Consider the following 26,098-nt stretch of genomic DNA (forward strand, 5'->3'; position numbering starts at 1 on the left):
TTTTAGGTCTGATTTTGTAAGCAAGTCGTTTTGAAGTGAGGGGAAACTTGGGGGTAGGCAAGACAAATCAGCCTCCTGAAAGGGGGACAGTCATCTGGAAAGGTTGAGAGGCACTGGGCCAGCATGCTCAGCAAAGTAGCCAGCTGAGAAGGAGAGGGCGGGAACTGTTTGTCACACGGCACCTTGTCACGTTGATCCAACCCCTTGGTAACTGTAGAAATCTCAGAGATCCAGAGTTAAGGCTGCGAGAAACTCCCAAGGGGGACTTAACCCTGCCACACAAGGGACTGGCCTGCAAACATAGGTGCTAGAACTAGGGGGGGCTGCCGCACCCCCTGGCTTCAAGTGGTTTCCATCATATCCAGGGTTTACAGTTTGGTTCGATGACTCTCAGCCCCCTCACTGTACAAATTGTTCCAGGCCCCCTGACTAGGGTGACCAGAGAGCAAATGTGAAGAATCGGGACAGCGGGTGGGGGTAATAGGAGCCTATATAAGAAAAAGACCCCAAAATCGGGACTGTCCCTATAAAATCGGGACATCTGGTCACCCTACCCCTGACTGTAAAGTAATCCAGATTAAAATCAGCCCCAAATCTAGCCTCCGATCCGGTTGTTCCACCCAGCCTTTCCGCTGCCCTTGATTGTCCCCTTCTCTTGCCAGAGACACTTGGTCAAAAACAATCAGTAAAAACCCTCTTCGGACTCAGCTCCCGCTTGATCTGGGTGAGGCAGGGCTGATGACTTCAAATCAATCACTGGCTCGCAGCGTTACAGTCACGCCTCCCTCCTTCCTGTCCATGAAAGGAATTGGCCTTTTCCACTTCCCGACACTAACATCATGTGACGCCTGGATGTTTCCTTCCCTTGCACTGTAGCATTTGGTGTCTCTCGCTGCAGGAGCACTGGGTTGAATCTCTCCTCTGAAACTGTGCATAGCTTGGACTAAAGTTCAGACTATGTTATCAAACAGGAATCCCCTTGATTCATTGTCTCTCTAAGGCAGGGGAGCTGGGAACACCCCCAGGATCCGGGAACAGCTGAAATGTTTCTCGCAGACATTTGAGGTAGGAGGAGTTATATTCTTCTTCTTCTTCTTTTAATCATTCGATCTGTTTCTGTTTGTTAGTCTTGTGTGTGTGTGTGTGTGTGAGAGAGAGAGAGAGAGGGAGAGCAGTATGACCTAGTGGCCAGAGCACAGGGCCAAGGAGCGGGGATCTCCTCCTGAGTACTTGTTCATGCTCTGGGGGATATCCAGCCAGCACTTGGAGAACCAGCACTAAATCCTCCAGAGTGCAGGGATGCAAGGAGAGGCATTTGCTCTGCAGTAGGGAATTAGCTCCCCAGCCCCCCTGCACGGTGGAAGGGGTCTCCCATAGCACCAAGTAGTGCAGAAGGGCAGGCCTTACTGTAGTCCAGAATCTAGGGCAGGGGCTGCGCTGGAGTCCCATACCCTGGCCCCACAAGTGAATTTCACCTCCCCCACTCCCTGCATTTGTGCTGCATTGAGCCCATTTAGGGCGGAACCTCAGAGTTCTGAACACCAGAGTTAGGAACTGACAGGTCAACCCCACACCTCATTTGGAACCGGAAGTACGCAGTCAAAGGCGGCAGCAGGAGAGACAAACATAAAAAAGGGCAAATACAGGGCAGTGGTGGGTTAAAACTAAACTACTAAAAAAATAAAGGGGAAGTTGAAAGAAAAAAAAAAAAGAGATTTGACAAAGTAAAGAAACTGCCTCTGTGCTTGTTTCATTTAAATTTAGATGGTTAACAGCAGCATTTTTCCTCTGCGGAGTAAAATTTCAGAGCTGTATTAAGTCACTGTTCAGTTGTAAACTTTTGAAAGAACAACCATAACATTTCGTTGAGAGTTACGAACAACCTCCGTCCCCGAGGTGTTTGTAATTCTGAGGTTCTACTATACTTGGGATTCACGATCACTGACCCATCTTTGTATCGCTCTCGAGCGGATTAACAGGCATGCCCCTCTCTGGGAGATTGTGGGGATCCAATATTTACTTTGGACCATTATTATTCTGGAGGTGTTGGTCCTGGCTCCATCATTAGAACGGAGTTCCAAAATGTATTAAATAAAGTGAAAGTTCAACATACAGGGCCTTTCAGTGAGAAACTTCACATACCTTTTTAATGCCCTTTTATTTCAAGTTAGGGTTACCAGATAGCAACTGTGAAAAAACGGGACAGGGGGTGGGGGTAATAGGCGCCTATATTAGAAAGTCCCAAAAAAACGGGACTGTCCCTTTAAAAACGGGACGGATGGTCACCCTATTTCAAGTGTATTTTTAGGTGGTGTTTGAAACTGGGCTCGAGTGGAAATCCTGATGTGATGGTCCTTTTTGTCCCCTGTGGTCGGCCTGTGTGTGTGAAACACTGTGTATAAATACAAAAGCTGACAAAAGAGACATCATTTGAGTAGGTCAGGTGCATCGGGGAGCTGTATGCAAACAAGCATATGAAAAACTTTTCTGTAAAGCGAGGCAATCATGGAAACAGAGAGGAGAAGATAGTAATAATGCCCAGATGGAGAATGCGCCAAGGTCCATGAGCGGACTGCGCTAGTGTTGCACAGAATATTAATACAGCTGTAGAAGAGTTGGATAAATGTATTCCCGCAGGTCTGTTGCTCAGTTTTATCAAAATCCCCCTTGCAACTTTAATGATCAGTGTACATCATTTTAAAAATATTACTCAAGCACAATTTAATTGTGATAATTAAACATTTGCATAGAGCTTTTTAAAACATATTAAATGATCACTACACTTATTGTGTTTTATAGCAGCATATATATATTAGATCCTCTATGTGTATTGTAGCAGCCTGGGAGCTCTGCTCTAGTGAAGGTAGAGCCTTGCATACTGTTTAACAGCCATCATTTCTAAGGTCCAGAGCCACAAATTAGAACTGGTCCCTGCTCCAATGTAATTGGGCCAGAGCCAAAGGGCGAATCGCTCTCTAGTCCAGCAGCCTGTTAATGCAGAGGGGGATGAAATGCAGCGTTCAGGCTGAACACCCAGCAGCTCCAACGCAGGGGCCACACCAACCGGGCTCAGAGGTGGGGGTGAATTCAGCGCTCTGTGTCCAGGCAGCTGGGAGAGGTGCTAGCAAGCTCTGTGCTAGGGTGTTCGCGAGTCCGTTACATTCAGGGGGGTGCTTCTGTGCACTCAAAGGAAAGGGGCTCAGATCAGTTTGGCTTTGGGGAATGGAGAGAGCCAGTGTGGACACAAATTAGGTTTGCAGGAGGGGAAACCGGGCTTGTCATGGAGGGCTAGGAACGGCCCCCTGCTATGGAGAGACGCCCACCCCTCCAGAGGGAGTGGGGAAGAAGCAGTCCCCATCTGGGTATTACTGGCTTTTCTTCTCCATTCCTATCTTGCTTTCATGGGGGATGGGTGAGCCCCCCCTTCAGAGAGGCTAGCCCGCCCCACTGCATGCCAGAGCCCCAAGCGCCCCCCCGCCCCCATCTGGAGGAGCCCCAGCCCACCTGTCTCAGCTGCCCCCCCACCCTGAGTGCTGAGCCGGCCCCTCCCCCCGGCTGGCCCCAGTGGTGTCCCGGGCTGCCCCTGGCCATGGGTGGGCCTGAGCTCAGGGCCACCAGCTGGAGCTGAGCCCCTGCCAGCTTCAGGTAGAGGGGGAGGGCGGGCGGGGCCTCGGGGCGCAACATGGGCAGGGCCACAGCCGGGGTCGGGGAGGCTTAGCCTGCCCTGGCCTATGATACCTGCTTCCCACGCCTGCTTTCCTCACCTTCTCCCAGCCATTCCCCTTCCCTTGCGTGGTTCTCACCGAGCTTCTCCTGCCCTCCACAGGCAGAATCCAGAGGAAGAGAGATCAGAGAGAGACTGGAGACCCCAACAGCCATGGCCTCCTCCCTTTCAGGCTTGGACATGCAAGAGGAAGTCATCTGCCCCATCTGCCTGGAGTACCTGACCGACCCGGTGAGCGTAGACTGCGGGCACAACTTCTGCCGAGGCTGCGTCACCCAGTACTGTGCGGAATGGGCGGGACGCGGATCCCTGATGTGTCCCGTCTGCAGATCCCAAATTCTGAAAGGGAACCTCAGGCCCAACTGGCAGCTGGGAAACCTCGTGGAAAAAATGAAACACGTGGCTGTGTGCGCGAGGCACAAAAAGACCCTGGATCTGTTTTGTGAAGAGGACAGGGAGGCCGTGTGTGTGGTTTGTGAGAGATCCCTCCAGCACAGATCTCACACAGTGCTTCTCATAGAGGAGGCTGGCCAGAAGTACAAGGTAGGAAACCACCTGGATCCTGGTAAATTCAGTCCTTTCCTTTCCAGGCTAATAGGAATTTCCTCCTGGGGAAGTGAAATTCTCTGAGCCTCTCGGAGCCGCGCATTCGCCCAGGTTTCAGATTTCCTTTCCCAGCAGCCAACTCTATCCCTAGCATTGCATTGCCAAGAGCCCTGGTCACAGGTAGCCCTCTATTTTGTCAGCACTGCCTGGTTAATTATGCTGAGGTGTCCCTGGGCCTTTTGATAAGGTCTTTTGTTTTCTTCAGAGGCTTTAGCCACAGGCGCTGACTTTTATTTTTCCCTGGGGGTGCTCTGCCCTGAGGCCTTGCCACCACTCTGCCCCTTCTTCCAAGGCCTCATCCTTGCTCCGCCCCTTCCCCTGAGGCCCCACCCTTGCTCCGCCTCTTCCCGCCCCCACTCTGCCTCCTCCCCCAGACCCCTGCCCGCTCGCTGCTCTCTGTCCTCCCCCAAGCCCCTCCCTGAGCCGTCAAACAGCTGTGGCTGGTGAGTGTTGAGCACCCACTATTTTTTTTTTTTTTTCCCGTGGGTGCTCTAGCCCCGGAGCACCCCGGGGCGTTGGTGCCTATGGCTTTAGAATGGGAGGGTGGGTGGAACCTCCCAGAGCTCACACTTAGGCAAACAGGACATTCTAGTGCAGGCTGCACTCTGCTATACTCGCTGTTTAATCGTGCGTTTTTCCAAGTGTTCTAAAATCCACAGGCTTCCTTCGAAACTGGTCTGTTGCATGGGGATCTGGGGCAGGGTTCTTGGTCCATTCTTGGGGTGGTTTGAACTTGGGTGTCCCGTGGCTGCAGAGAAGTGGAATCCTTTGCAGAATCAGCTCCCACTGGTGAACTAAGGGAATGAGCAGTGAGTGAAGTTGAAATCACAGGAGGGAGAGGTCCCTGGATGTGAGAGTGCTGCCGTCAGACTGGAGAAGGGGAAGTTACAAGCTGTGGTTGTTACCGATTTGTATCGTAGCATTTGTTATGACTGTTTGCATCGCAGTAGCCCTCACAGACCCCAAACAAGATCTGATCTCAATGGTGTTGGGGCCCCGCACAAAACACAGTGAGGGACAATCCCTGCCCTGAGCAGGTTACAGCCTAAATAGACAAAGGGTAGGTGGGGAAACTGAGGCAGGATGTGACTGGTGCAATGTCACCAGTAGCTCAGTGGCAGAGCTGGGAATAAAAGCCAGGTCTCCCCAGACCCAGTCTATAGCTCTAACCACTAGACCACGCTGCCACCCCAGCAGTGATAAAGTATGGTCATTAGGAGGGAAAGACACCTTCATAAAGGGCCCAGGCCCAGCAGGGAGAGGTGGTTTCCCACTGGGATTCTGAACTCCCGTGTTGCTCCATGAGGGGTTAAACTCAGATGCCGGCCTGCACTAGAGGAGATCACTGGGCTAAATGCTTTGTGGACTCCGAGCACCTTGAGTCCACACACAAAAGGGCTCCAGACAGCGCAGGTCCATGCCAAATACCTCTAGGATTAGACTGGATTGTAGCAAAACTAACCCCTGGGTCTGAACGACTAACCAGAATGGTTCCATTAGTCTTCTGCTGCTCTCCCACAGTGTCTAATTTACAAACCTCCCAGAATCCACTGCTTCTGGGCACTTTGCTGTTGGCTGTGGGGTAGCTACCCGGAGGGCACTGCCACTGAAAGGGTTTTGGACAACCCTAGGGCAAACTCCAGTGGCGCTTAATAAAAATCAGCGCATCTAATGGGGTTTGCCCTAGTGCTCAGACCAGTTCTGTCCAATCCCCAGGCACAGGCACTGACTTTCCAAAGTGCCGGGGGGTGCTCGACCCCCAGCTCTGCCCCACACCCTGCCCCCACTCCAGCCCTTCCCCCAAGGCCCCAACCCACCTCCTCCCACCCCCGCACCGCCTCTTCCTGCCCCAAGCATGCCTTGTCCTTGCTCCTCCCCCCTCCTTCCTAGCCTCCTGAACGCTTTGAAACAGTTTATTGCAGCGGGCAGGAGGCGCTGGGAGGGAGGGGGAGGTGCTGATCCATGGGGCCTGCCAGCAGGCAGGAAGCACTGGGGCGGAGGGGGGAGCTGATAGCGGGGCTGCCGGTGGGTGCTAAGCACCCACCATTTTTTCCCCGTGGGTGCTCCAGCCCTGGAGCACCCATGCAGTCAGAGCCTATGTCCCCAGGGGTTCAGGGCTGAAATTCAATTGGGAGTTGGGCTCCTTGGAGAACCCCAGCCCATATTTCAAGCCCGGGTGGCTTCTGGGATTTGTGTCCCTTTGTTAGTTAAACCTGCTCAAAAATAGGTTCATTGATTCACCGCCATGCGACTCCCAGTTTCCTGCTGTTTTACTCAGGGCAGGAAGGGGACAGATAATTCCAAAGAGGCTGAATAGGACACCCTCCCAGTCTCCGTTAATGAGGTTTCTTTTCCTTGGTGCCCTGATGTTATAAACCTATTCGGACCGACAGTCAGCTACAAGAATCTTGGGGTCTGGATGGAAACCACGCACACCGCTCATTGTCTGTGTGTGTGTGTCTCTCTCTTTATACACACAGACAGACAGACACAATAAAAACACTCAAATAATTTGTTTCTTCAGGAAAAAATCCAGGACCATTTGAAGACTCTGACGGAAGAGAGAGAAAAGCTGCTGGGATTTAAAGTGACTGGAGAGGGGAAAAGCCGGGAGTATCTGGTAGGTGCCTGTTGTTATGAACCGGAGTTGGTGCCGGAACACGGGAGACCAGGGGGCCATGGCCCACCGCTTCTAAATGGGGTAGTGGGGGGAAGAGGTGGCGTGGGGTCGGGGTCTCAGGGGAAGGGGCAGTGCAAGGGCAGGGCCTTGGGGGGGAAAAGAGGCAGGACGGGGTTTGGGGGAAAAGGGCTGGGGCCTCAGAGGGGCGGTGCCACAGTTCAGGCGCCAGTGGGGCCCCCCCCCTTTTAAGAAGCTTCCGTTGCTCCTGGGTGGGAGGCCCGTTTGTAGGCAAGTTCTGCTGTGGCCTCGGGGGACGTGGCCTTGTGTGTATGTATGTGTGTGTTTCTCCATGATCGCGGATTGCTGTTAGATAATCTCCCCGGTGCAGGAACACGTCGTTCTCTGCAGAATCCAAGCTTCCATTCCAATTTACGAGTTAATTTTCGGCTCACATGCCTCTCCCAAAGATCCTCCCAAGCTGAACTGACACGAACACCATGCAGTGCCGGCTGCCCAAGCCTGCCGCCGTGTCTTGCCTTGTTCAAATGTTTGATTCTTTTTTCTCCCCTGGCCTCTCCGTCAGTGTAGTGCTGACTAGTCCTGTCTCCTGCTGCTCTGGATTCTGAGAGGCCACTGATCACACAATAGCCTGACCATGTCAGACATAGAAATGTCCCTTTAAGAGATATCGGGGCCAGAGGGGCAGGTGTGAGAGAATCCTCTTCTTAGCACACGGTAGAGTCAAGTGTCAGAAATCTTCTTGCTTACAGATATATTCTCTCTCCTGCACACTCAGCACTCCATGAAAGGACCCTGGGCTCCATCCGTGTCCCTGACCAGCCCTTTCCCTATTTTTATACAGAAACAAACACAAACCGAGAGGCAGAAGATTGTGTCTGAATTTCAGCAACTGCGGCAGTTCCTGGAGGAACAAGAGCGACTCCTGCTGGCCCAGCTGGAGAAGCTGGACGAGGAGATTGTGAGGATCCAGAATGAAAATGTCACCAAACTCTCCGAGGAGATTTCCCATCTCAGTGAGCTGATCTGTGAGATGGAGGGGAAGTGTCAGAAGCCAGCGAGTGAATTCCTGCAGGTGAGACTGAGTTTAAAACATCCCCGATCCATGCGCAGGGACAGGACAACTCCTGAATCATGTCCATTAGAATCCAGCAGTCAGAGATCACAGTGTAACGGTTTGTGTGCATTGCTGGAATGAGAATCATTATTGTTACGGACACATAAATATTAGAGATGGCAAAGCCCCATAAGCTCAGCGAATCCAGGGCTCTGGGGCAGGACACGGCCTCTTTTTCCCAGATTTGCAAAATCCCTGCCCTGGGATCCCCAGCACGCGTCAGGTGGGACTGAGATTCTTTCTCTCTCTTTCCCCTCTAGGATGTCAGAAGCACCTTGAGCAGGTACGTGGCTCTCCCTCACTCCCCCTTGTGTTTCACACTGCTGGGAAAGGGTGTGGGGCCCATGTTAGCACCACTTCTCCCCGGGGCTCTACAGCAGAATGCGTGGGGACGGGTCACATTTTGAATACAAATTTCTCTGCTAAACTTAATCCTGAGGTTCTCACCCTTTTATACCAGACTCTGGAATTATCTGTTCAGTGGGTAAGATTATCCTAAAATATTTCCCAAAGAGGTCACATCCCTGGGGGACTGGCTGCCTCGGGATTCTGGCGATGGAATATGGGCCTTTCACCTCTAGGGCGCTGGGTATAATTCAAACCAGGTCAGCAGTCATTAAGAGGCTTTAGTGCCTCAGGAGTGTATGGAAACCTGGGGGGGAATGAACTGGCTTGAAGGGAATAGGGGGCTCAATCTAGTTCCCCCCCCCCCAAATACAACATTAAGTATATGGGAAATAATATGTGGAGGCCAAGGAGTGAATTGGCCATGGAGAATTATCTTCATCGAGGGGCAGGGATGGTATCCCTAGCCTCTTTTTGCCAGAAGCTGGGAATGGGCAACGGGGGATGGATTACTTGATGATTACCTGTTCTTTTCATTCCCTCTGGGGCACCTGGCATTGGCCCCTGTGGGAAGACAGGATACTGGGCTAGATAGACCTTTGGTCTGACCTAGTATGGCCATTCTTATGTTACATTTTTTCCCCCAGAGCTGGTCTCTCCAGGCCAAAGTCAAAGAATATAATAATGTGCTCTTTAGGGGAGAAGACTGCGTTGCCATGACCTGCGTTGCACCTGCTCTGAGGCTGGGAGAAGTCGAGGAATTCGCAATCTTAGAGCAGCAGCTTTCACTAGCAAGAAATTATGACAAGTCGCTAAATGAAAGATAATCATGTGAAATTTTTTCTCTCCAGGTGTGAGAAGTGGAAGTTCCAGCAGCCGGTGGAAACTTCTCCTGACCTGGAAAAGAGACTCAGTGTTTTGTCTCATAAAAATGTTGCTTTAATGGAGACTCTGAGGCAGTTCAAAGGTATCAGGAAGATGGGATCTAGGAGGGGAATCAGGAGTCGTCTCTGACTGTGGGAGGAGATAGGAACCAATTGACCAGAGCCCAATGAGATCCTGTCTATTTAATGAACAGTGGAAACTAGACAAAGTGAGCAGACATAGCAGGGGCCAAGGCACCAGGATGTCTGTCTGATTCACTCTGTGATCTTCAGTAGATCATTAATGTAAAAATAGAGCAAAAAAATGGTGGGCCCCTCTGTTTATCTTGCCCCACTTCAGAACTGCAGGGCTCGCTTCCCTGAGCGGCTCGGCATCCACACTTGCTGCTTGAGTCAGTGGGAGCAGCAAGTGCACAAAACCACTAACCGGTCCCTAGCGGCCATGTTTTTCCACTCAAAATGATTCAGATTCAGACCTGGTTCCACTTTTGAAGCTGGGGCTGGTCCAGCCCTGTGCTCTGGCCTCATGTGGGGCAAAGAGGCTGGAGGGAAGGTGTAAAACCCTCTCACCCTGGGGACCCCACCCAGTAAGGGAACCTTTTGTGCATCCTCTACAGCAGTGGCTCTCAACCAGGGGTACATATACCCTTGGGGGTACACACAGGTCTTCCAGAGGGTACATCAACTCATCTAGAGATTTTCCTAGTTTTACAATAGGCTACATCAAAAGCAGTAGCGAAGTCAGTATAAACTAAAATTTCAGACAGACGATGACTTGTTTAGACTGCTCTATAGACTGTACACTGAAATGCAAGCACAATATTTATATTCCCCGTGATTTATTTTATAATTATATGGTAAAAATGAGACAGTCAGCAATTTTTCAGTACGAGCGTGACACTTTTGTATTTTTATGTCTGATTTTGTGAGCGAGTCGTTTTGAAGTGAGGTGACACTTGGGGGTAGGCCAGACAGATCAGCCCCCTGGAAGGGGTACAGCCCTCTGGAAAGGTTGAGAGCCGCTGATTTACGGTGACTGCAGGTGCACAGTCCTGGGGTTAGTAAGAGGAGGATGGAGGGGGTGGGTCAGGGTTAAAGGGTGTGGCCAAAGTGCATCTTACACTCCGCCCCCTTGCGAACCACATAAGGGGCACTGACCCAGGTCTTGCTGGAACTCAGGACTTCCCTAGCTGGGGCCTACATCTGCACCAGCCCCTGAATCTAGAGGAGTCACGCGTTGCCTCCTCTCTATCCCTCTGCCGGAGCCGGGGTGAATCTAGCTCAGTGAGCCAACCCTCTCCCTGCCTTAGGTGCCACATTCACCAAGCAATTTCCTTTTTATTTGTCTTTGGAGCACGAGGGTCCCCATTGTGCTGAGAGCTTTGTAGAGATGCTGAGTAAATAAACCCAAATTACAATTGAAGGGCCTGGTCCTGCTAAAGCTCGCCGTTCCAGTGCTGTCAAAGAGACCAAAGCACCTAAAGTTTAATTCATGCTGAAGTCTTGCCGTGCTCTGGGTCTAGGTTCTGACAAAATGCAAAAGGAGAATGAGACAAATCAACTGGGGTTTGGAGGGTGGAAGGGGAGCAGATGGGGGGGGGGGGAAGGGGAGACAGTAAATCTCTCTTCCTCTGTCCTAGGCCCTGTATGGCAGTGGGTCTCAACCTTTCCAGACGACTGTACCCCTTTCAGGAGACTGATTTGTCTTGCCTACCCCCAAGTTTCACTTCACTTAAAAACGACTTGCTTACAAAACCAGACATAAAAATACAGAAGTGTCACAGCCACTAGTACTGAAAAAGTGCTTCCTTTCTCATTTTGTCTGGATGAAATTTTAGTTTGTACTGACTTCGCTAGTCAGTGCGTTTTATGTAGCCTGTTGTAAAACGAGGCAAATGCCTAGATGAGTTGACATACCTGTGGTACGCAGACCCCTGGTTGAGAACCACTGCCGTATGGCATAGATAATTTGTCCTACAATGGTGGTTAGGCTGAATGGAGGTTGGGTCCATTGTTCTGAGATGCCAGAATGAAAGAAGAAATAGGTTTCAGATTAGCTTTTATTAAAGATCTGCGTGTGTCTCCATCCCGCTGTCTTTTTCTCTCTCTCTCTCATATAATCAAAAACATGGTTCTGTCAGTTAAGTGTGGGGGTGTCGTTAGAAACACAACAGTATGAAATCTCTCTTGTCCTTTACCCTCCAGACACTCTGCCGTCGGAGCTGGAGAGCAAAGGATGGAAATGCCTAGGATCACAGAGAGAGGGTGAGTTTTCAGAAAGAGATTACCTTTTTGTGAATGTGATTGTGAGATATTCATGAATGCGTCGCCACTGTTACAAACCTAACCAGCATTAAAAATGGAACACACACCCCTAAAAATATATATTTTTTAAAAAAAAAGTCAGGTCTAAGGAGAGCCCAAGCTGAAATCACACGAACAATGTGGACATAAATCTTAATGCTGAGTCCATGCACACACCTGTGAACAGAAGCACTGTCCCTGAGCAGGAACCAAATACCCTTAACTCTGTCCCCAGAGATTTCCATAGACATTCAAATGATTTTTTAAAATATTCAAATCAGAGGAACGTGTGGAGAGACCGGGATGCAGCTGGGAAGGAAGTACAGAGGCAACTTCTGCAGCTGCCACTCCCATTCACCCATGTGCAGGAACTGCCAGGGCATCCGTGCTCAGCCTCAGAGGCCCAGGCCAGAGAGGCAGTTGCTTGAGGCTGCATTATAAATCAGGCAGCATAAACTGTAATCTCTTTCCCTCTTTTCCCTTCCAGACACTCTGCCATCTGAACTGGAGCAGGGAAGGGGAAAATATTTGGGATCACACGCCAACGGTAAGTGCTGGTGGAGATTTTCCTTCAATTTTTCAGAGAAATCCCATGGAAGCAACTCTCCCACACACCAGTAACCAGACACCTGTTCCCAGCCCAGCACCCAACACCCTTAACTCTGACCCCTGTCATTTGGATGGTCATTGACATGCGCTTCTCTTATTAAATGCAGAGGAATGAGTAGCAAGATCTGTCCTCTCATGGCTGCCACATCCTTCCCCTGGTCTCCTCCATGGTTCTTCTCCAACATCCTCCCTTTCCTGTGGCCAGGGCTGGGCTCTCCCATTGGAGCAGTTCACTGCTTAATGGATGGGGGAGGATGCTCTCCCTCTGACGATGCCCCCTTCTCTCTGGGCTGGGAATGGAGCTACCTCAGCCTATGCCGCCTCCTGCGTCCTACTCACTGGTTCTGTATGGCCTTTTCATCTCTGTTCCCTGCCCAGGGAGTGGAGGACACATTTAGGGGAGGGCACTTCCCTTTGGGGTTCAAAGCTGTCGCCTGACGGCTCTCCCTACGTCTTCGCTAACAGCTTCTCCTGCCTTCCTTGCTGTGTTACTGCAGCGAGAATGGAGCGGCCCCGGCAGGGGGAGAAAACAAATGAGCCTATAGAAGTTGTTCCCATTACATTGACCGAGGAGCTGCAGTGACATTTCTGCTCAGTCTCAGGTGCCCAGAGCAGAGGCAGCTCCCGGGGATCCAGGCCTGTCCCAGCCAGGACGGGGCTGCTCCGGGGAGTGGGAGAAATGGCCCCAGCCTCCCCCAGGGCTGAGCTCTGCCCCTAATGTTTTGATTCTCTCCCCCCACCAGTGCACATGACTCTGGATCCAGACACGGCTCATCCCCAACTCGTCCTGTCTGAGGATAGGAAAACCGTGAGATATGGACGCCTATGGAACAAACTGCCCAACACGACCAAGAGATTTGATTACGAGCGCTGCGTGCTGGGCAGTGAGGGATTCACCTCAGGGAGACATTGCTGGGAGGTGGAGGCAGGGGAGCGAGGGGGCTGGGCCATGGGGGTGGCCAGAGAGTCTCTGGGGAGGAAGGGAGAGATCAGCTTTAACCCTGAGGGGGGGATCTGGGCTATGGAGTACTGGGAGGGTCAGTACTGGGCTCTCACTGACCCCCTGACTCCTCTGCCCCTGAGCCAGGTCCCCAGGAGGATCTGGGTTTATCTGGACTACAAACAGGGGCAGGTGGCATTTTTTAATGCCGATAACGAATCCTTGATCTTCACTTTCCCGCCGGCCTCTTTTGCTGGGGAGAGAATCCGTCCTTTCTTTGTGGTCTGGGAAACCGAGTCCCAGCTCAGACTGTGTGCCTGAGACCTGGAGAAGGGGAATAAAAAAATTCAAACAAGTTCAGGGAGGACAGGTCCCTCAATGGTAATTAGCCAGGATGGGCAGGGACACAACCCCATGCTCCGGGTGTCCCTAAGCCTCTGACTACTAGCAGCTGGGACTGAACAACAGGGGATGGATTGCTCAAAATGGTCCTGTTCATTTCCTCTTAAGCATCTGCAGCATCGGCCAGTGTCGGAAGACAGGATATGGGCTAGATGGACCATTGGTCTGACCCAGTATGGCTGTTTGCTCCCAGTAAGATCAGAGCATATCAAATGAGCTGCTCTAGCCTTAAACATCCCACTCTCTGTGACCCTGGAGGACTCCCATCTCTCCTAGCCCCCAGGCTCCTTTTCTCTGTCACCCTGGCAGTAACAATGTCTCGGTGTGTCTAGTCTGGGCTGTCAAAACTATAGAGGGGTGTGATCTGCATAGACAAGCCTATCCCATCGCAGCCAGGGTCAGCCACCCCGTCTGTCCCTTGCTCTGTGGCTCTGGACCAGCGGTTCTCAACCTAGTTACCATTATAGGCCACATATGCAGCTCTCTAGAGCTTATGTGGGCTGCATCCACACACTATATATGTACACACCATGTGCCTGGCCCTGAGGATGTCACATGGGCCACAGCTGTGTGCTGATTGGGCTGCAGGTTGAGAACCTCTGCTCTGAGCTGAGGTAGGGAGACCAAGGGATGGGGAGGGTGATATAGGGACTGGAGAAGGTGACGTTGGGGCCCTGGGGAGGAGTTGCAGTGGGGGCACCTGGAGAGGGTGAGCTGGCTGTGGGGATGGGAGTAGCAGGGACAGGGCAGAGGGGAGAGAAGAAATGAGAAAAGGAATTAAAGTAAAAAAGACAATATGGAGAATTGAGAGGAAAAGGGGGGGTTGTTACAGGGTCCACTCACCACTGGGGTGCCTCTGCCTAATAGCTCCACTTTGGTGCTGGGATGTTCTCTGGCAGTCTCCCCCTGTCTCTGCAACTCCAGCTGCCCCTTCTCCCCAACTTGGCCCTCCGGCTAGGTCACCTTGTGGGTCTCCCCCTTCCTGGGTACCCAAGTCTTCCAACGCAAATTGTCCCAGGCGGTCTGCTCTACATTGCCTGGTTTGTGCCAGTGGCTGGTAGGGGAACCCGGGCCCACCCTGTCATTTGCCTTGCTGCTTTTCCCCTGAGCCTTTCCTGCCAGCCCAAACTCTCTAGGGGTTTGCCAGCCCAAACTCCCTCCTCCCAGGGAGTAACTGAAGGGTGCTTACTTCTATAGCCCCAAACACACCTCTCTTCTCCCACCCAGGGAGTGACTGCAGACTGCTTCCCTGCAGCCCCTTTCTGCTCTCAGCTCCTTGGCTTTATACAGGCCCCTCCTCTTCCCATGCAGCTGAGCATCATCTGCTTAATCGCTGCCCCCTGGCTCCACCTCCAGGGGTAGCCTGGGCGGTTCATTGGCCCACCTGGCCACCTTAACCCCTTCAAGTCTTGGATGGGGGTAGACAGCCCATCCCAGGGGGAAATCAAAATGAAAAGAGCTAAAGTAAAATGATCCAGACAGAGGAAAAGTCCTGAGGGGAAGAGAGAAATTCAGGAAAAGAATGAGGAATCCGAGGGGGAATGATCCATAATAGGGGAGAGTGGGGGAGACAGAAGTAAACAGGGATGGGAAACTGGCATGAGAGAGAATGGGGGGAAGGAGGGTTAAAATGGGTCGAGCAAAAGAAGGAAAGAGAGACTTTAGCTTTCTGATTCTATAGACGGTGGATGCTGCATCTTAGCAAACTCTCGGTTCCCAGCAAAACGTGCCACTCTCTGGCAGGTACCAATAAGCGAAAGGCTGGATGCAACCAGGGAAGGAAGCACTGGCATGTGCCATCCCTGGTGGCAGCCCCCACAAACCTGCCTGTGCCCGGGGACCTGCCACCTGCACAGGAGGTAATGGGCTGGGGAGCCCCACTCAATTGGGGAGCCCCTCGTGGAGTCCCCACACTGTGGGGTGCATTCAGGGTGCAACCCCTCCCCCTCCACATTTCTGCCCTGCCCACAGCCTCCCCTCCCAGCAGAGATGACCTGTGCCTGCTGATAGGAGGAGGCACAACCCCAGAACAGGTCGAGTCACGCCCCCCTCCAGGTATCCCCCCCTTCTCTGCAGCTTCCAGCTGTTTCTCCTGCCTCTGCCTCTCCCTGCTCCATGCTCAGCTGCCCGCAAGGAGGAGGCCCAGCCACACCAATTGACCAAACAATCTGGGGGACATGTGACCCCACATGCCCCCTCCCACACATCACCTCTGCCTCCCAGCCTCAATGCAGAAGTCTCAGCTGTGCAGCCCCAGAACCATCCCATTGGTTCCTGGTAGGACCTATCTTCTAATGAAGCTGTTAATACAGCGCTTACCTGTTGCCAGTTTCCAAATGCCATTTACCATTAAAGTTAATAGGTTGGGACTGGTTCCCTGCCAAATGTTGCTATTAACCAGAAACTGTTAGTATCAGTGATTGCTCTCAAGTGGCACCCACTGTCTTAGTTAATAGAAATTGTTATTTTAGTGCCTTTCAATAAAACGAGTCTTAAAATTCACGGATATTTTCCCATACGTTCTGGTATTAAAAGGTGCCTCTCCGCTCCTTTTAATCCCAACATTTATTTGTTGTAAACAACACTTTTTTTTTTTTTTTTATTAAAAACTTCTTGTTTGTTTTCACTTTAATTCTCTGTATTAGTGTTTATTGACAACTGGGCCATGATATTTAGTTTCCTGGTTAGCGCATCAGATGATATGGTCTCACCGTGCAGTGATGGTAACACTCTTTCCACTATCTCTGGAGGATGGCAAAGAGAAGCTACTAAAGCTAAACATTTTTTAAATCGGCAGGTTTACACCCAAGAGTTTTAAAAGAGCTGGCTGAGGAGCTCACTGGACTGTTAATGTTGATTTTCAATACGTCGTGGAGCAGTGGGGAAGTTCTAGAAGACAGCTACTGTTGTGCCAGTTTTTAAAAAGGGTAAAGGGGATGACCTGGGTAATTATAGGCCCGTTGGCCTCATGTCCTTTCTGATTGGCTGCTGTTGTTGCCATTCCAGGCTATAAGCCAATGAAGGGCAGTGCTCTGCGTGTCAACCATTCCCCTGCACACCCAGCCTGTCCTGTAGCTGTCCGAGTGCCCAGGCTGCTGGCCCGGGCCGTGGCTGGTCACCGCCCCTGGGATTATTGCAGGGTTGGCGCTGGGATCCACAGACGGTGTTGCCAGGGGTGCTGGAACGGGGAGGGCAGGGGGCCACGGTCCCATCACTTTTAAAAGTAGGAGGGCTATGATCTTTTGCTTTTTACCAGCCGTAAAGGCGAGCAATGGGGAGGTGCAGGGGGCAGAGAAGAGCGAGCAGGAGATGGGGCCTCTGGGGGAAGAGACAGCGAGGGGGCAGGACCTCAGGGCAAGGGGTGGTGTGAGGGCAGGGGCTTGGGGGAGGGGTGGCACGAAGGTGGGACCTCAGGGGAATGGGTGGCGTGGGGGTGGGGACTCAGGGGGGAGGGGGGGGGGGCATGGTTTGGGTCCCAGTGCCCCCCCCCCACACACACTTTTAGGGACCTTTCATTGCCCCTGGGTGTTGCCTTTGGGAAAGGACCTAGGTTTCCCCCTCCTCTCAGTTTCAGAGCCTACTGCTGTGTCTCACACACGGTCCCCTCCTCCTCTTGCTGCCTGTAAATGGAGTCACTTGGCTATTTCTGTTACCTTCACGTTTGGGCTGAAGTTTCCCTGGGGAAAGGTTGCTCTGCTCAGCGAGCAGGGACATTGGCAGCCGATCCCCCCTCAGAATCGGGAGATACAGGCCTAGCAGACTCTGCCCACAGTGGATAGTCAGTGGACGTTTAAGCCATTTCACTCAGGTGGAACATGCAGTGGCCTCTTGACCTCATTTTACAGGGTTCTTTGCAGCCATGGCCCCTTCTGGAAAGTGTCACAGACTTAGTTTGTTTAGAATTACTCCCACCTGAAGCAGAAAGTGGGTGTTGCCCTACCTTGAGCTGACCTTTTTGCTGGCTTGGAATGACCCTATTAAGTTTATAACCTGTGAAGGCTCTAGTGCAAATTGTAACCCTACCTGTCCAAGGAGTGACCCTAAATTCACAGGCAAAGATTTAATTCAGCTGGAGTTAACAATGTAAATCTAACCTAAAGAAGAGCCCTGCGTAAGTTCAAAAGCTCGTCTCTCTCCCCAACAGAAGGTGGTCCAATAAAAGATATTACCTCCCCCAGCTTGTCTCTGTAATGTAAATCTCTATCAGTTATTTCCAGGCAATTACCCAGGAGAAGGCCGCCATTTTCTAAAACAGAATGATTCCTGCATGGGTAAGGAGAAAAAAACAAACCACAGACAACACAAAGCCTGTGAGCCTCAGAAACCACACGCTTGGCTGATTGCCCCGGTTTGGTAAAGAGAGAATCGTGGATCAATTTTTAAGAGTATTTTTCGAGCCTCTTTCTTTGCAAAGAGCGCCTGGAAAATGAAAGCTGTGGCCTCTCACAGTACAGCTTGACAAGAGAGCATTAACTGGGATGAAATATTGTCCAGAAAAGGCAAACTGATCACTTTTAAAGTCTATGTAAAGTTCCATGGAGCAAATTTATGGAGGGTTTTGGCTGTGACTGCATAACAGTGGGCAAAAAAAATCTTGATAACCAGTCAGAGTGGGGAAGAAGTCTGGGTGTGTCTGATCTGGTCTGGGTCTTCTCACAGGGGGTGGGATCTGATGCATCTCCTTCCCTTCAGTTGAGTCGTGTCTGGTCTCCTCTCAGTGCCAGCCAGAGCTTGACCTGGACGACTGTAGGCTGCTTGAACCTCTACTAGTCATGATAAAGTTCTACCAGCATTCACCAGATCTCTGTGCAGACTGGCTGCCTCATTCTAACCCCCTGGTCTCCACTGCTTCCCTCAGCTAATGCTTGGTATCTTCCATGGCTTGGTCTTTTCCGGTACTAAGGTGGCTCATGAGAGTCTAAGGGGTGATCACCTAGACCCAAAAGAGGAAGTTGAACTGTGGAGGGAGAAGAGCACTGACTGGAGACAGCTGCCTGTTTGCAGTTAGTCACATGGGCCACTCTTGGCACGGGACGCAGCCTTTGAGCCAGTTGCTATGCTGCAGCATACACTAGATACATTGCTGCAAATTAGCTTCCTCTGTCGCTGGGGGCTGTTGGCTGAAGGTTTTCTTTAAGGGAAGAATCTCACTGCTGCATTTCGTCCTGGTTAATGTACGGCTTGTGATTTGTAGTCATCACTCAACCACATTTATCCTTCTGCTGCTGCTCCCTAGATCTGGGCCCTTTCTCCAGGCTCAGTCTCTTGATTCTCCAAAAAGCCCCCCATGGACACAGCCCTGAACCCACATGGAGCCTCTGTCAGGCTTGGGGTCTCAAACCCTTTATTAAAGGTTGGTTTCTACACAGTGATCAGTGCTGTCAACTCCCACTGACTATGTATTTTCCCACCAAAAGCTTAAAAATATTTAAGCATTTTTAAACACTGTGGTAACTCAAAGTGTTTTTATCAATAGAGCTGCTTTCAGTAAAGCTACTGGGGGGAAAAACTCTACTGAGACAAACAATTTTAATTTAGTATACCTTCATCCTCACCAGCGCTTGCACCAATTTAACCAAATCTGCGTTTTATACTTAGTTAAAGCAGGGCAAAAACGGTGTCGGCCTTAATAAGCTTCTAAACTAATCTAGCTAAATTGGTTCACCTCCCTTGTGTGAACACTCTTATTTTGGATGAAGAAAGCCTTAATGGTATTTTGTTTTAGTCAGCAAGGGTGAGATTCACAAAGGTACTTAAGTACTGAAGCCCCCGATTTAGGCAACTAAGTCTCAGTTTTAGGCTCCCCTGTAATCCACAGCATTCCAGCTGAACCCTTTAGGTGCCTAAACTCAGTTGGTGCCTAAATTGTTACCGCTGGGCTCTCACTCTGCTGCCTCAATCTAGGTGTCCGGACACCTCTCTCCTGCCTAAGAACCAGTGCGATCCCCAGACTAGAGGAAGACGGGTATTCACTTGCCTAGCTTGCATGCAGGGCCTGAGCCACTAGCTGTGCTCAGAGGTCACCTCCAGATCAGGTCCCGTTCAAAATCTGGCTGGACAGGGAGGAGAAAATGGAGGTGCCCACCTTATAACATTTAGCCCAGTGGTTAAAGCATTTAGCTGGAAGGTGACATCAATTTTCCCCTCTGCCCGAGGGGAAGCAAGGATGTGAACTGTAGTCTCAGGACAGTTCTCTAACCACTAGGCTATGGGGGTATGCTGCTGTGGCTCTCCTTCTCGCTCTCTCTCCATGGTGGATAAATGCTTAAATAGACAGTGGGCCAGAGCAAGAGAGAATTACTCTGGAACCTGGTGATTAGGGGCTCCCCCCTGGAGGTGGGAAACCCAGCATCCTGTCCCCCTGCTCCGCGGACTTAAGTGATTTATAAACAGCAGAATAGCTTCAACAGGAGAGAGCCCTACATCAGGCAATCCCCGAGCTCAGTGGTTAGAACATGCAGCTAAGAGCCCTTTATAGCCATGTGGGAGAAGGGGATCTAGAACTGGGGTCACCTCCATCCCAGATGAGCACACGAGCCGCTGGGATAAAAGTTATACCGTGGGCACCTCCTCTTCTACGGGGAGCGAGGCAGGCACCTAGCTCAAGCTCACAATAAACAATTTAGATGCCTAAACCATATGATTGCAGGAGAGGGGTTCCCACTCATGGATCACTAGCGGAGCACCAAAACTCTGTGGGAAGGGTGGGAGTTTGACCACCCGCAGCTCTTGTTGGAACTTCCCAGTGGCTGTCTAGGATGGCTCCCCACCTAGTGTGCTGGCTTTTGTGGATCCCGTTCTAAGGCACCTCTCTCTTGGATCACGGGGTGGTGCTGGTGATTTTCTAGGTGCCTAACCGCTAGGCCATTGCAATACCCAGTGTCATAATTAGGGCCCTACCAAATTCACAGACCAATCTGGTCAATTTTACAGCCATAGGATTTGAAAATTAGTCAATTTCACGTTTTCAGGTGTTTACATCTGAAATTTCACGGTGTTGTAAACCGTGAGGGTCTCGACCCAAAAGTGGGTTGTGTGGGGGGGGGGGGGGGGGGGGGGTTGCAAAGCTGCTGTGTGTGTGGGGTCACAGGATTGCCACCATCACTTCTTTGCTGCCTTCAGAGCTTCCTGCAGCTGAAGGAGGTTACTGGAGGTGGATAGGGGAGGGTGGGGGGGCCTGATCTTCCCCGTGATGTTGGGAGTTCCCCAGCTAGGGACTCCTAGCTGCTAGTCCTGTCCCTCCCCAGCCTACAGGGGACTAGCAGCTGGCACCGGGGACAAGTAGAAGCCCCCAGCTGGGTCGCCCCAGCCTGCCACTCCCTTCCCCTCCCCTCCAATAGCTAGATTTCACCGGGGAGGTCTGATTTCACAGTCCGTGACACATTTTTCATGGCCGTGAATCTGGTTGGGCCCGAATCATAATACCTAAATGCCACTGTGGATCGAGGCCAAAGACACACTTCAGTATCAATAATGCACAACACACACCAAACTCAAAGGCGAGTCAGACTGTCAGAAAACAGGGCAGACATACCCCAAGCTGGCGGTGGGTTCTATAATTAGATTTCACCAAGCCAGTGACAAATGTGAATTCCTGGATCGCTATCCCAGTCTTACCATGGAGTCACAGCCAGTCCTCTTACAGACTCCAATGTATCTTGCCTCCCAGACCAACTGGACTTTGTGATAATAGTCACTTCAACCTGTTGGGGTATGTAAGGGTTAAGTAGAGACCTGGGAAACCACTGGTGTGCTGGCATAGTATTAGGGAGTAGGCACAGGCATGCACTGTTCCTTTGCTTGATAAAGTGTCATCCTGCCATAAAGTTCCCTTCTGCTTGTTAAGGATTGATAAGCGTTGCAGCTGCATAAGGAATGTGGGGATCCAAGGGATACTCTTTGTGTAAAGAAGTGTTATCTTCCCCTCCCGTCCTTTCCCAACATTGCACTGGGGTGGTTTAGATTAAATTAGAACAAATTTATTAACAACAGGACATAGGTTAAGTGATGCTAAATAAAAGAACAGATGTAGAGATGGCTCCTAGCAAATAAAAGTGAAAACACGCATCTAAAAGGCTAAAACTTAATCTCGCAAGTTACACTTTTTGTTTAAGATGGTTTCTCCCTCCAATTATTCCTTGTCCATGACGGCTGAGTGTCTCTCAGTCAGGACCTTTCACAGAAGTATGAGGTGCTGGTTTCCCTTGTCTTCTTAGCTGAAAGATCAAGATGGCCCTTTTATTCCCAAGGAACTGGCTTTGTTCCCAAAGTCAGGAAGGCCTTCTGGGGATTCAGTTTCATGTGTGTCTCTCTGGGGTGCAGGAGCCACATTAATTCTCAGTCTCTCAAGTTTGGGCTGTTGTTTTAGGGCTCGTCTACCCGAGAAGCACTACAGCGCCACATCTGTAGCGTATCTGGTGGACACACACTATGCCAACAGGAGAGAACTCTCCCGTCAGCATAATAAAACCACCTCCGCGAGAGGCGGTAGCTATGTCAGTGGAAGAAATGCTCCTGCCGACCTAGCACTGTGCACACCGGCACTTAGGTTGGTGTAACGTATGTCACTCAGGGGGGTGGCTTATTCACACCCCGGAGTGCCATACCTTATACTGACATACCCTGTAGGGTAGACAAGCCCTTAGTGTGATAGCTTTGTTTACGGCTAATATGTAAATGTAGGTAAACCCACATTCTTTTATATAGGACAGACCTGTTTAAACACTCTTACCTAGGTTAGGCTGTCTGGTCTTAAACATCGGTCTTAACTGTAACATGGTACAGATGGAATTCATAACTTCATATATAAGGTTAACACAGGCATTTTACAATGATATTGATGACCAGTATGCTATCAGTTTTCAAATGATATCTTACAAGGAACTTTTGGACAAACATCATTACAACAGGGTGTGAATACAGGGGTGCTTAAGGGTCACAAGCGCACACTGACATGTGACCACAACCTGAGCAAATCTTTTTTTCCCGGTGAAATCATAAGTCCCAGAGTGTAGAAGCAATGCATCACTTTGTAATGCCGACAGACCCATCTGATTCACATGCAGGCTTTTCCTAGAGACATTTTGATCAGTGAGGGCTCAAATCCCTTGATGCTACCTGTTCCCGCCAAAAAAAAATTCACAAGAAGAAAAAAAAACAACTCATGAAAATGAGAGAAACACCAAGCAGACAAGGACGCTCTATTTATCAAAAATTGTTTACCGTAAATATGAGGCCGTCATGTAACACGGAAGGGATTATTTAATAACGAGAAAAGAAAAAGTGGCCAAAATTTGTGCAAAGCATTTTTAAGGCCCCCCTTTTCATGAACTAAAGCAGCAAGCGGATGAACTGTGTGATGAATGACGCAGTCACTTTCAATAGGATTTACCAGTTTCACTGTCACCCTCCTTTTCCTCTTTCCTTTTCACTTCCCCCTTCCCTGGGTTCCCAGCTGTCAGTCTCTGGGCTACAGTCCTCCTGGATCATACAGAACAGAGTCAAATACACTGAACAATCACGGGGGCAATGAGCTTGGCGTCTTCTTCTTGATGACATCCTGCTCTCTATGGTGTTTACAGTCCAGAGACCCCACGGAGCCTCCCAGCTCATAAACACTAGGGATTCTGATTTCAGTGGGATATTTCCCCCCGTGCCTCAGTGACACAGGCTGAGCTGGGACCCCCCCCTGACCCAGAGCCAGGGGTGGATTCTCTCCCCAGTGAAAGAGGCTGGCGGGAAAGTGAAGATTGGGGCCTGGTTCTCAGCATCAAAAAATGCCAGCTGCCCCCGTTCATAGTCCAGACAAACCCGGATCCTGCTGGGGCCGCGCCTCAGGGTCAGGGGAATCTTTGGGGAGGTGAGAACCTGGTACTGACCCCCGTACAGCCTCACAGCCCAGATCCCCACCTTAGGGTTTAAGTTAGACATGAATTCTCCCTTCCTGCTCACAGACGCTCTGGCCACCCCCACAGCCCAGTACTTCCCATCCCCCGCCTCCACCTCCCAGTAATGGCTACCCGAGGTGAATCCCTCACAGCCCAGCACACAGCACTCATAATCAAATCTCTCAGGGTTGTCAGGCAGATCCTGCTGGATGTCTCCCTGCCTCACACTTTTCCGATCCTCAGAAACGATGAGTCGGGGATGAGCCGTGTCCGGATCCAGAGTCACATTCACTGGGGGAAGAGACACATTCAGAGCGTTAGGGGCAGAGCTCAGCCCTGGTGTCAGGTTTGATCGTGTGGGTGACAGAATCTTCCCCAGCTGGGGAGTGAATCAGGGAATCTCCTTTCTCCAGGATCAGAGGTGAAAGTAAGCTGGTACGGTCCGGTACGGCATACCGGCAAGAGCCAGTATGCCATGCCGGACTGGACCAGCTTCCGCGGCGGTGATTTAAAGGGCCCAGGGCTCCAGCTGCTGCGGGGCGCCCCGGGCCCTTTAAATCTTGAAAGGCCCCACCTCTTCTGATTGAGGCCACGCCTCTTCCGGTTGAGGTCACGCCCCCGCTCAGGACTCCAGCGTACCGGTAAGTCCTTTAAGTTACTATCACCCCTGTCCAGGATTTACCCATCAGCTCTGAGATCTTAGCAAAGTGCAGAGGACATTCACTTCCCTGAGAGAGATGGGTGAGTGGCAGAGTGAAAGGATCAATGGAGCCAGACCTGAGGCTCAGAAACTTTCAGATCTTTTCTCCCCACGGAGGTCCGGAGGACCCTGTTATGTAGGGAATCTGTGTCCACTTCTTCCCAGTGCTCACTGACGTGAATGACTCTGCAGTAACCCCTGTCTATCTTCAATCTCACTGCATCCCAGCCACCCCTTTGTTGGACTGTATTACCGTGCGGCTCCACCCAAACTTGCTTGCTTGAAAAACGCCACATGTCTCAAGTGCTTCAGTCTTAGACAGCAACAGAACTCATGGGACCAGGATTTGCGATGTCCCAGATTTCACTGCTCAGGACCAGGCATCAATTCCATAGTCTTTAAGGACCATCACAAAGATATGATGGCTCAGAACGTATCCCTTTGGTAGGGAGGATGTGAGGAAGGTTCAAAAAACAAAACAGACAAAAACAAAAAAGGAGTACCTGAAAGGAATGATAAGAAGAAAGTGTGTGGGTGCATGCATAAATGGGGGTGGGGTGGGAAATGAACATAACATAAGAACAGCCATACGGGGTCAGACCAAAGGTCCATCTAGCCCAGTATCCTGTCTTCCCACAGTGGCCAATACCAGGTGCCCCAGAGGGAATGAACAGAATAGGGAATCATCAAGTGATCCATCCCCTGTTGCTCATTCCCAGCTTCTGGCAAACAGAGGCTAGGGACACCATCCCTGCCCATCCTGGCTAACAGCCATTGATGGACCTATCCTCCATGAATTTATCTAGTTCTTTATCATCCCTGTTATAGTCTTGGCCTTCACAACATCCTCTGGCAAGGAGTTCCACAGGTTGGCTGTGCGTTGTGGGAAGAAATACTTCCTTTTGTTTGTTTTAAACCTGCTGCCTGTTCATTTCATTGGGTGACCCCTAGTTCTTGTGTTATGAGACGGAGTAAATAACACTTCCTGATTTACTTTCTCCACACCAGTCATGATTTTATAGACCTATATCACATCCCCCCCTTAGTCGTCTCTTTTCCAGGCTGAAAAGTCCCAGTCTTATTAATCTCTCCTCATATGGAAGCTGTTTCATACCCTTAATCATTTTTGTTGCCCTTTTCTGAACCTTCTCCAATTCCAATATATCTTTTTTGAGATGGAGCGACCAGATCTGCATGCAGTATTCAACATGTGTATGTACCATGGATTTAGATAGAGGCAATGTGATATTTTCTGTTTTATTATCTATCCCTTTCTTAATGATTCCCAACATTCTGTTTGCTTTTTTGACTGCTGCTGCACATTGAGTGGATGTTTTCAGAGAACTATCCACAATGACTCCAACATCTTTCTTGAGTGATAACAGCTAATTTAGACCCCATCATATTATATGTGTAGTCTCCCTCTCTCTCCTCAGAACCTCCTTCCTCTGTTTCTAACCTATCAAATTTAGTATTCCAACAGGGGAAGATATCTGGGAACTAGCCCATCATTCAGTGCAACTCCCCTGCCACAGACCACGGCTTTGTTCCAAATGAGCTCTCTCTCTGGGCAGCGAGGGATGAAGAGTCAGGAGAAGCCATGAATAGCAGCAACAGCAGAACCAACCTTGGCCCTGTAGTATTGCCTGGGGAGATACGCACTCCACTGGCTACACAGATAGATTGGGGAGGACTCAGACATAGCACTGAAGCTGGTAGTAGAGCCCTGCGCGGGACTATTTTTTTAATCCTGTCCCTCCCCGCAATACCCACTCCCACCTGCTCCTGCATTGTTTTTTTGCATTTTTATCCCCCTCCCACCCCCAAAAACCGTAGATCCCGCAAGTCCCTCAAGAGAAACAGATTCCCCTGTGCTACTAAAAAAAACCCCAAACACCAGTCAGTTAGTATAGAATATACACCGGACCCTCGCTAGAACGCG

The 26,098-nt window shown here is 50.6% G+C and overlaps 2 protein-coding genes and 1 pseudogene across 2 annotated transcripts; 1 reads left to right on the forward strand and 2 right to left on the reverse strand.

Annotated features, from left to right (window-relative positions):
• Positions 1–26,098, reverse strand: part of LOC112124284 — a 408,472-nt pseudogene that overhangs the window by 43,099 nt on the left and 339,275 nt on the right.
• On the forward strand, positions 838–14,690 carry LOC112105233 (zinc finger protein RFP-like). The gene is made up of 9 exons (XM_024197939.2): positions 838–1,065; positions 3,827–4,267; positions 6,855–6,950; positions 7,813–8,043; positions 8,346–8,368; positions 9,282–9,397; positions 11,520–11,579; positions 12,106–12,165; positions 12,971–14,690. The coding sequence occupies exons 2-9, from the start codon at positions 3,878–3,880 to the stop codon at positions 13,486–13,488; spliced, it is 1,494 nt and encodes a 497-aa protein (XP_024053707.1). The 5' UTR covers positions 838–1,065; positions 3,827–3,877; the 3' UTR covers positions 13,489–14,690.
• On the reverse strand, positions 21,566–24,737 carry LOC112105252 (butyrophilin subfamily 1 member A1-like). Its single transcript, XM_026661283.1, has 2 exons — positions 24,410–24,737; positions 21,566–23,747 (listed from the first exon to the last, which is right to left on the reverse strand). The coding sequence occupies exons 1-2, from the start codon at positions 24,450–24,452 to the stop codon at positions 23,227–23,229; spliced, it is 564 nt and encodes a 187-aa protein (XP_026517068.1). The 5' UTR covers positions 24,453–24,737; the 3' UTR covers positions 21,566–23,226.

Source organism: Terrapene carolina, unplaced genomic scaffold (assembly GCF_002925995.2).
Source record: "Terrapene carolina triunguis isolate 2854851 unplaced genomic scaffold, T_m_triunguis-2.0 Scaffold990, whole genome shotgun sequence".
Classification (NCBI taxonomy): Eukaryota; Metazoa; Chordata; order Testudines; family Emydidae; genus Terrapene; species Terrapene triunguis.